General features: G+C 48.7%; 4 protein-coding genes across 4 annotated transcripts; all 4 read left to right on the top strand.

Annotated features, from left to right (window-relative positions):
* Positions 1-2,154: 2,154 nt before the first annotated feature.
* On the top strand, positions 2,155-3,108 carry P152DRAFT_397522 (uncharacterized protein; the record flags this gene model as incomplete). The annotated part of the gene is made up of 3 exons (XM_033676413.1): positions 2,155-2,332; positions 2,404-2,527; positions 2,595-3,108. Coding segments are annotated over 3 exons (816 nt in total), but the record flags the coding sequence as incomplete, so codon positions are not given.
* P152DRAFT_35243 (uncharacterized protein) lies at positions 3,066-3,935 on the top strand. The gene has a single exon (XM_033675389.1). It carries the CDS (start codon positions 3,298-3,300, stop codon positions 3,763-3,765), a length of 468 nt encoding a protein of 155 aa, XP_033534062.1. The 5' UTR covers positions 3,066-3,297; the 3' UTR covers positions 3,766-3,935.
* Positions 3,936-4,934: 999 nt separating this feature from the next.
* Positions 4,935-6,262, top strand: P152DRAFT_514547 (uncharacterized protein). The gene is made up of 6 exons (XM_033682868.1): positions 4,935-5,181; positions 5,245-5,417; positions 5,493-5,526; positions 5,584-5,661; positions 5,717-5,740; positions 5,802-6,262. The coding sequence occupies exons 1-6, from the start codon at positions 4,977-4,979 to the stop codon at positions 5,858-5,860; spliced, it is 573 nt and encodes a 190-aa protein (XP_033534061.1). The 5' UTR covers positions 4,935-4,976; the 3' UTR covers positions 5,861-6,262.
* Positions 6,263-7,650: 1,388 nt separating this feature from the next.
* P152DRAFT_458805 (uncharacterized protein) lies at positions 7,651-9,126 on the top strand. The gene has a single exon (XM_033679553.1). It carries the CDS (start codon positions 8,143-8,145, stop codon positions 9,082-9,084), a length of 942 nt encoding a protein of 313 aa, XP_033534060.1. The 5' UTR covers positions 7,651-8,142; the 3' UTR covers positions 9,085-9,126.
* Positions 9,127-10,315: the final 1,189 nt, after the last annotated feature.

Here is a 10,315-nt window from a genome sequence, read left to right as displayed (position 1 = left end):
TATAGGCAGGCGAGAGATATGGGCATTAGCGATGGGATAGCACGCAGCCTCCAAAACGACCTCCGCCAGTTTAAACAGGTCTTTCGAAGTCGCAAGAAACATTCCTCTGGAAGCCCTCCGGCGGAAGCTGGAGCGATGTTAAGCTGACGATTAAGATCTTCACGGGATACGACCTTTTTCTCTACCATTTTGCCTTATTTCTTTACTCATTATGGCCTATATATATCTTCGATCTCACTACTTCCTTATTACCTAAAGTTACTCCTCATCTTCCTCATCTTCCTAGAAGGGTTCACTATTATCAACTACTCGCTCGTCAATATCGTCATAGACTAGAACGTCGTCCTCGAGAACAATATTCTCCTGATACCCTACCCTCCCATTTTCAAACCCACGGAGTTGTACACGAAGCTCATCATATCGCTGGTCAGAGATATAGATCCCGTAAGCTACGTTTACAAAATGCTCGAGCCTAAAGCGGTCACATTGACTGCGCGTAATAGCAAAGTCGAGGAACTCGCTAAAGTTGCCACATAGATGGCGCGTATAGACGTGATTACGTCTAATCCAAGCTTTAAGGACCGACCAGACTATCTCGATGGGGTTATAGTCTGGGGAGTAGGGTGGCGTAAAACGTACAAGATGTCCTGCTTCCTCGAGAAGCCTTATAACATCCTCTGAAACATGCGTCGAACAGTTATCAAGTACGATAACGCGTAGACGAGGAGAGTCTCTAGCCAAAGACGGAAGCAGGACGTCCCGTAGCCACTGAATCAAATGCTCTCGACTGTAGTAGCCTTGGCGTATGCCATAGGCAATTAAGCCTCTGATCGTATACGCCCCGATAGCAGCCCAAGTCTTTCCCCGATGCATGTTCCTGAAACCGCGGGATTCATGCCCAATGGGCGAATAACAACGGTATCTCCAGCCCGTCTTCTCATTGAAGATCGACTCGTCAAGGAAGACCATATCATCGGCGTCAAACTAACGAAGCTCCGCTTGATACGCTTCCCGCATCTCTTATAACCGATTCCGCGAGATCCACCTCATTCTTTTTCGTGACCAGCGTCTCCGCTTAATCACGCGGCATACCGTAGACTCGCTAACGTGTACGCCTCTTTCCATATCCAACCAGAATACGAGTTCATTAAGATATAGCCACCCTTCCTGGAGTAGTTTCTCGAAGAGCGCGTCTTCGTCTGCTTACGACAATAAACAAGGACGGCCCCGTTTCCGGCGGTATGGGGCACGAAGAGAGCCATATCGAACAAGAGGTGCACGATAGCGGTAGATAGTAGAAACTCCTAGGCCAGTTTCCGCTGCAATAGCTTGTGGTGACCAACCTAGGAGGAAATATCTAATACATTAAGCGCGTTTCGTGTCTTCTACGCCATGGTATTTATACTGTAGCTCTAAAGGCTGGCTAAAATCGCGTCAGTAATTTAAACTATATTAGTTCTCTAGGAATATATACATTTCAGACATTTGAGCCCCGAATTCAGCGCGTTGTGGTCATAAAATGGGCGATATCGCGTTTTCTGGTGGAATTGCGGGCGGGACACACACACACTCAAAAAAACGCCAAGCGTTCTCTCACATTTTGCAACCGCCAGTTGCGAAGTTGTGACGGGCTGTCCAATGGAGCATGTCGTGCGTAGGTTGTCGTATTGCTCCAAAAGAGAGTCCGCGTTCGGCCCGGCGGGTAGCATTGGAGACAAGAGTCGCTGCCTCCATAGAGCAATAAAACACTCAGAACAATACTGCCACCCTGTAATTTTCACATCGATTCCTGATTCTCGTGTAGAAAACTTACCAGAGAGGCATCGTATAGCGCAGTAACATCTGACATGTCTGAAGTAATCTGGCCCACGTTGAAATTAGGATCCTGGCATTGCACTGAGTTGTCGGCTGGGTCGTCGTTGTCGCAAGCCCACGGGTGCCAACTGTATTAATCAGCATTTATGCATGGATTTGCATCAGTCTAGGCTGTCCAGGTGCTGGAATGTACCGGATATAGTCGCTCCCTTGCCACTCCTGGGACTCAAGCAAGCGCATGTTGTCTGCCCTGGAGTAAATTCAGTGTCCATCAATGGATGAAGCTTTGGTGTGCGCACTCACGAGTCCTTTAAACAAACCAGATCAAAACCGTATTTATACGCTCGGCCGCACTCGAACTTGACCGAGATTCAGGAAGGTTTAGACCTTCTTTGGAGAAATAATATCTCGCCGTCTAAGGTCGTCCTTGGACTCGCGTGGTACGGACGATCTTTTTCGCTTGCGAATCCGAGCTGTACGACCCCGGGATGCGTGTTTACTGCGGGTGGAAATCCCGGTGAATGCATGGGATCCCCGGGGACACTCTCAAACGCTGAGATATTCCGCATTGTCGACCAGTCCAACTAGTTCCCCAAGTTGATAGTGTGGCTGCCGTGAACTGGGTTACATGGGGAGGAGATCAATGGGTTAGTTACGACAATGGTCAAACGATGCAGTTAAAGATTCAAGCGGCAAATATTCTGTGTCTTGGGTAACTACTATTCCTCTCAATATACCCATCGGTGATGGATTGGAAAACTCATACTAACGTTTCATAGTGGCACGATGGTCTGGGCCTTTGACCATGATAATCTAGAGGGCGATAGCGTGAGCCTCCTCCTCGGACTCGATACAAGCCAAGGAGTCGACCCAGATGATGCGCTCACGCTAAAGAAATGGATTAAGAAGTCAGATTTTCAGGCTCAAGCCCAGGCGTTGTGTTACTGGACTGGCTGTGACGAAGAATGTGATGTGCGATACTTTCCCGAAACTTGGAGCTCTGGCCAGCCTAAAAACGTCCCCCCTTCGAACCAATGTACCGCAGGGTTCAGAACATTATGCTGCGCAGCCTCAACAAGCATGGGCCGTTGTGCTTGGGAAGGATGGCGGGGCGTTGGAATGCGCTACACCAGGTCAGTGTGCCAAAATCCAGACGCTGTCTGGATAGCAGGTAGCAGTACGTCTTTGCAGTTAATACCTGCCTCCAAAAGTCCGGCATTAATAATTAACAGCGAGCCACGTGTTCGAGAGTCTCGACGTCGATGTCATGAACGACCGGACTTGCAACGGTGAGCTTCATTTCTATCAGGGAAGCCTACACTGCAACTTGTTGTATACCAGATCCATGTCATAGATTCTGGTTCTATTCCTTACAGTTTTCGAATTCTTAATTCCACAAAATACAAGGCGTGACCTAGAGTTGCTGGCTAATTATATTTAGGTGGCTATCAATCGTATTGTTGCACTGGATTCCAGCCAGCGATGGCACGCTTTGCTAGGAAGTCGGTGGTGGGGGCTGGCGCTCGGTGCGGGTTTGCCGCAACGGCATTGACGGGGCTGGGTATAAGTTATCACAAACGGGTCCATGATGACGTAAGGAATACCTCGCTGACATTTCTTTGCCCTAGCCGAGCTCATAGCTGGAGGAAAGCTTCCTGCCAATGCCTTGGTCAGTGGTCGTACGGCTGTCTTCTGCACGGAGCTTCTCAGCTCGGCTGCAGCTTCAATGTACACCGGGGCCAAAGGTATTATTGGGGGAATTCGAGGTATTGTTGGCGGCCTCCTTGGTATCTTCTTCGGATTCTTCACAACGCCAGCTCAGATATCAGTTCCCATAACGACACGCGGGCAATGGACTGTTCAGGACTTCTCGGCAGCAGACACGCAGAACAATTGCGATTGCTCAGTTACATACACCTGTCGCTACTCAGTGGGACCGCAGCCATTTGAAGAAATGTAAGAAGATTGCTCTAACATTTACCCGCTACGACAACCAACGGTAAGAACAATGACGCTTTTCTTCTAGCGAGCTCACATCGGATAGGTGGGCAATTGATAAGGGACTCGGTGGGAGAACAGTGTATCACGTCAATCGTAAGTTAGATCCCTCTACTCTAGCCCTCTCACACTCACCAAAGCAGCGAGGAGTGGACCGTTCATGCAAACACGGTGGTCAAGATCTCACCATACAGACTTAGAGGTCCGAAACGAATACGAATAATATGAATAATATGAATAATTTGCGAATATGAATAAAGTCTTGGCGAATAATGTGAATATGAATACGCCTTACATTCATATTCGCGATATTCATGAATATTCATATTATTCATGTATATTTCACATAGATCTAGGCAAATAAAATTATAACATCTAAAGCCTCATTACTATAACATGTCAAGGAGTGCTTAGGACTGTTAATATAATAATTAAGGGGCTTTTCGTGTACTTCGGGAGAAGTCGATGCTAGATTAAGCCATGCTATGTAGGAAATCACGCTCGTTGCCACGATCCCAGACTTCATAGATATTAAGTAAATCGATAGTGTTGTTTATTGAATAGGATTAAACGGCAGCATATGTAGGATCGTTAACGCGATAGGCGTGTCATAAAAATCCAGGATTCGCGGCTTCAAGTAAACAAACCGCCATTCTCTATCACCAATAGTCGAGTACATGATTTGACGCGTCATTAACGTGTCAACTCATGTAACTTATTCCCAGTGCAAATTTGATAGTTATTCAATAGGTTTTGGAGGATTTAGACAGCGTTGACGTTTGCGAGGTTGTTTGCGCAGAAATTTGAATAAAAATGATATTGGGAATGAGAGGCAATCTTTCAATCGCTCTCTACCTGCAATTGAATAGGGCCCCGTACCTAGACATACGGGATATATGGGATCCAAATTCATGGCTATTCGCAGCACGGCTCAAAGCAGCGCAAAAAACACCTGCCTATGTTCTGGCATAGGAACTGGACTGAAATCTGTCTATTGACAAGCAAGACGATAGCATATAACTATAGGAAGAGGAAACGGGTCGGCCCGGAACAACAAATTCCCGGAGAGATATATGAATAAATATGAATACGAATATGAATATGAATATTGGGCATATTCATATGAATAATATTCATATTATTCATATTCGTGAAGAGCGAATATGAATAAGGGCCATATTCGTATTCATTTATTCATTTCGGAGCTCTATACAGACTACAGAAAGCTGGCCATGTGGGGTACCATGGCCCAGTCAGGGGCTGCTAAATGTCAAGCGGACGAATTCCCAATGGGTAATCTGTTGGAGGGACAAAATCTAAATTACCAGGTCGTTCGCTTGGTCAATGGTGCTGCGAACGGACGTCAAGGTCTGGCTTCCTCTTTTCCCTTCGATCGGATGCCATCCAGACTAATCTGATCATCGAGCGCAGGCAACGATTGGCAACAGTGGAAGGAGGCGTATTATTATCCATGCAGTGTATATCGACCGTCATGTGGCCATACAGACGCTCTCCCGGTGACTTGGGAGTTTGGAACTTTTGGGCTGGGAGACCCTCGAGCCGCCGCGCCGTCCTATGGGAAACATTTCATCAGGAAATACGGAGTAGGTTTCTATGCAACACCGATGACCCAAGGCATGACAGCGATTTGCATTTACTGATGCTACTTCTACGAATAGTTTGACTCCCAAACACCATACTCGTATTGCTTTCGTAAGCTTCTATCAGTTTCTAAGTGTTGAGAAATATAAACTAACGATTCTTAATTAGCTACTTGTTCCATGGTTTCAGCTCTCCCTAGCCTGTTTACAGCCGTGACAACAAGCTCAATTACATTGAAGACCACGGGTATGCCACCCTTTCCAGTAGTATATATTGAAGCTATGACTAACCGTTGAACTAGCTTCCGCGCTCTATACAATGATCCGTAAGTCCTATCTTCTCTTTGCAGCAATTGTCATGAACCGTTTTAATCAATTTTCACTTAGAATGTTCCTTTCCCCATATAACTGGCCAATGTATAATTACAAAACCGCACAAGTTATGACCCCGGGCGCCCAACACCCCGTAGGTGTCTTGAGCGACACCTGGCTCAAGAAGCGCGCCGTTCAATCAATGCTAAACGGCGATCTTGAAGTCACTCCTATTCCCGACGAAGATCTCGAGATTTTTACCGACGACGACAGCAGCATTTACTGGATGGTGAAAGATGATCTAGTTACCCGAGAGGTCTCGGGTAACGGTTCAGACCCTACCCACGCCTACCAGCGCTGACCCTGCTGCTCAAGTTAGTACAACTATACCAGTGGAAACAGAGACAGGACGGAACCCGCAACACCACTACCGACGTTCGCACCGACACCATAATCGGAACATGTAACGGTCAGGCGGAGTATCGTGCCGGGGGTGTAAATAATGTCAATCGATCTAGCACAATACTTAACTGCACGTTGTATCTCTCAGATACAAGCTTTAAATGCGAATAACCATCTTTTTACAATTCTCAATCGATTCCATTCAAGAACCCGTAGGATAGCAGAGCCATACTTGGTAGAGGATTAAACAGCGGCTAATCATGATTCCCTTTCGTTGCAGTGACGAGGACGCTAATGTGTTCTAGGTTATCTTTTCGTCGACATCGACAGTGGTTGGTTCTCGTGGTGGCTAGGATAACGTCTCAACTGTCAACGAAAGGTCGGTAACAGTCTGCAAGATACTGGATTTGTCCAAGGGGTGGAGGGGAGGGTGGGATTTGCGCACTTCTAAGGAGCACGTTGGCGTGATGGTAAATTATCACCTCCTCTACTTCGACACAGCACTTGTTCAAATGAAGCGACTGAAGACAACCTTATATGTACCTATCCACTAACTCCAACAACCCCTCCAGCCCATTCCCCCAGATAGCGTTAGAGATTTAAGCCGGTATTAGCGGGGTCCCGGTGCTTCTGCAAATAATAGCCCTATCCTAAATAAGCGAGTATCCTTCTGAAGAAAGTATCACCAACCTGCACATCGCTGACTGTGAGATTGGCGACATTCTTCACCCCCTTGGGGAAGCCTGGTCGCACACCTGGCCATCCCTCGCTTAGCTCTATCCATGGACAATCAGCTCGGTACCTAACGGTGGTATGTCTGGCCGCCCCAAAGCCATATCGTGACACGGAGTAGGCGCATGTTACGCTACTATCAATACATCCTCTTGTTTGCTGAAAATCCTAATGGACTCTCTAACTTTTAAGTCATTTGAGTTTATGTATTCTTCATAGCTAGATATCTAAGGACTAATATGTAGATAAACTAAAGGAATACTTTAATAGCTTATTTTTAAACTAAATCTCGCACATCGAGGAAGCACTGCGGAGCGAGACGAACCAGCTTTCTGACGAACTAATTCTAGAGACGCGTCTACAGCGATCAAATGAGTATTATTACTCACGTAGCGCCGCCAAGACGGAAAATGGGATCCTGCAACCCTTACCGTGCGATTCCAGTCCATCCATCTCTGGTCGTCAAGAGAAATGCAAGGCATAAGATCTGGTGATTCTCATCTACCCCTCGATTGCAGGCAGACTGGAGCGCGGGATCGAATTCGACCCTACTAGAATTCGTCACAGAGACGAGACGACCGGGAGACATCAACAACCGATCGGCAGCACCAAGTGAGTGTATTTGGACCCTCGTCACGGTACATCTTCGGACCCAGAGTATTGAAATCGAACCCTAGGCAAGGGGGGAGGGAAGGCGCACCCTGGCGCTAGTGGACGACGCACGTGAGCCAACCAATGCATTTGGCAACCGCTGGTTACAGCGCATCCTGCGAGTTCGCGCACTCAGCAAGGGAGAACTGCGAGCGAGTCGAACCGGCTTCCTGACGAGCCAATTCGCCAAGACGAGGAGGATTGAGGCCTTGATGCCTCGGCGCCCGAGCACCGGGAGGACGAAATTCCGTACGCAGGGGCCACGATCTCATTTCATCTGCAGCGACAGTGCTCCGTTTTCAACTTTACAAGCTAATATCTCCACCAATATTGATCAGATATGTCTCTAGAAAAGGAATTCAATACTCCTCGCCGCGTAGCCTTTTTTAGGCTATACGATCAGTCGAAAAGCCGTCGTTCTTTTAACTCAATCTGCCGCGAAAAAGGGATCGAGATCCACCCATCAACAGGTCGAAAATGGCTTACCTAGCGCGAACAATTAGGGCCACAGGCTCTAAGACGGACAAGAGGGATAAGCAAGCGCCTTGGCCGACCCCGTGACCTCGATAACCAGACCCTACAGGACCTCCTCGACCCGGAGAATCCCCTCCACGGAAAGGACTATACCGAAATGGCAGAAGTGCTCGGCGTCGCGGCTAAAACTCTCCAGCGGAACCTCTCCAAACGGCTTAACGCAAGGCGATATAAGAAGCCAAAGGGCAAGGCTATTAGCGACGTGAATAAGGGGGTCCGGACGGCCTATGGGGAGGAGCACCGGGGCAAGACGATCATAGAGTGGTGGCAATGGGTCTACTTTACGGATGAAGTCCATTTCAATTCGAAAGAGCTCGCGGATAAGCAGGAATACGAGCTACGGGTCCCAGGCCAATCTCAACGGCTTAAATCAATTCAAGAGGTCCAAGGGGCCCCTCTCGACGTGACGGTTCACGTCACGGCCGGAATCTCCTATAATCAGAAGGGGATCTTCGAGTTCTACTCTGATCCAGCCGAACCGGCTGCGAAGGGGGTCTACCGACCCCGGAAGCCTCGTAAATCGAGCGTCCAGACCCCCGAGGAACTGGCTACCGTACGGGAGGCATGGGAAGTAGCCCAAAGGGGTGGTGGTCTTGACGCAGATATTAAGATCAAAGGGAACTCGATGACTCAAAAGTATTATACCAAATATATTCTCCCAAAGCACATCGAGCGCCTCAAGGCGCTTGAGGCCCAATACGACCACGTCTTTTACCTACAAGAAGATGGGGATCCGTCCCATGGGACGCGGAGCTGGAATAATCTAGCGGCGCAGGCAAAACGCGCGGCAGGTATCTCCATCCTCCCCCACCCTGCACAGTCGCCTGATCTTAACCCTATCGAGGCCATTTGGCAACTCATAAAGCAACGCCTGCGTGGTGGGAACTGGCAGACAGTGGAAGAGTTCAAAGGAGCGATTCTACGTGAGTGGAGGCGTATTACACAGCAACAGATCCGCTCAAGGATATCTGAGATGCGCTGGCGGTGTAAGGAAGTTGTCCAACTTGAAGGAAACCGTATTAGAAGCTCGTTGTGGTAGAACCGAAGATAGAAGTGTAGAAATAGAGCGATTATGGAATGCCAAGACCCCTGCGTACGGAATTTCGTCCCCCCAGTGGAGAAGGCTAACACAGCCAATACTGCACGGTTGGCTCCTAAGACGCGCTGTGTTAGCCTTCTCATATCTTCATCTCCCCATCCTGTGTAATTATCTCTCTTTTTCTGTAGTTTGAATATCACGAATGAACCCGTTCAGTTGATGACCTCATCAGTGGATTCGCCTTCGTTACAGTGGAGTATATTCCAGGCCCGGCAGGAGTTTGAATTTGATGTGAGATTTCGGAGCTTCGGGGCCGTCGCTTTACCGGGAGCCAATTCCTTGGTAGGGCATGGCAGGCATGGTAGGGCACAGCGTTTTCAGGGACACTAGAAACAATAAGAGGATGATGCGAAATACGATTCTCCAGGCCGGGCAGGACTGTCAGGTAAAACGTGGGACAGGGACAAGGCTTCCCCAGTTCCCATCGGCTCTCTGACAGTCCATACCTGCATGGAATTGGGCCCCCCTGTCAAAAGCCAACTCGCACGGACATATTCTCATTTTCCGACCGCCCAAGATAGCTCGTCTCTTGCGATAGAGCCTAAACCTTAGCACCATGGTGCCGATTCGTTTAGCGCCTGCTACCTTGGGCGGAAAATGAGAAATATGCCCGTGCGAGTTGGCTTTTGACAGGGGGGGGGCATTCCATGCAGGTATGGAGCTGTAGCACACGGCTTGCACACGGCTTGCACACGGCTTGCTGCGAGTCAGTCTCAAGCCTCAGAAGCCCTCGAATTCTCCGTTCAACGCACAAAACCGCCAAGTCTGCGACCATTGATTCATGGCTGCGTCGCGTAGCCGTATGAGCCCCTACCACGGTTCGAGCTACTGCCCAGACTCAGCTCCCAGGCCCGCTCACCCCCAGCCCGCCCCCTGCCATTACTGGCACACGAGACGCTAAGGAATTTAGGCTTTCGGCTGGGATCAGTTCGGTCGACGGTACCTCCCGAAGGCGAAAATTGGACCATCTGAAATCTGGGGATGTGCACTAAAACCGCGCGGTGTCGCTATCCTGTTTGTCCCCTGGGATATTTGTCGATCATCCTATTCTTTTGTCAAAATCGGCGACAGTTGCTTCATGATCGACCCTGCACGAGAAACGGGCAGCTCCGTCTCAATGACTGGGAGGATATCGTGCTCTGGAACTTCAACCCTTTACTCTTCTCCTCAC

Source organism: Eremomyces bilateralis, assembly GCF_010015585.1.
Source record: "Eremomyces bilateralis CBS 781.70 unplaced genomic scaffold P152scaffold_10, whole genome shotgun sequence".
Lineage (NCBI taxonomy): Eukaryota > Fungi > Ascomycota > Dothideomycetes > Eremomycetales > Eremomycetaceae > Eremomyces > Eremomyces bilateralis.
This window is presented reverse-complemented; position numbering and strand designations above follow the sequence as displayed.

What these genes read in the sequence shown, in the direction of transcription:
- P152DRAFT_35243 (XM_033675389.1), top strand. Translation starts at nt 3,298, where the DNA reads ATGGCACGCTTTGCTAGGAAGTCGGTGGTGGGGGCTGGCGCTCGGTGC.
- P152DRAFT_514547 (XM_033682868.1), top strand. Translation starts at nt 4,977, where the DNA reads ATGAATAAGGGCCATATTCGTATTCATTTATTCATTTCGGAGCTCTAT. An exon ending in ATTTCATCAGGAAATACGGA is followed by an intron (nt 5,418 to 5,492) that starts GTAGGTTTCTAT and finishes TTCTACGAATAG; the next exon opens with TTTGACTCCCAAACACCATA. An exon ending in AATTACATTGAAGACCACGG is followed by an intron (nt 5,662 to 5,716) that starts GTATGCCACCCT and finishes CCGTTGAACTAG; the next exon opens with CTTCCGCGCTCTATACAATG.
- P152DRAFT_458805 (XM_033679553.1), top strand. Translation starts at nt 8,143, where the DNA reads ATGGCAGAAGTGCTCGGCGTCGCGGCTAAAACTCTCCAGCGGAACCTC.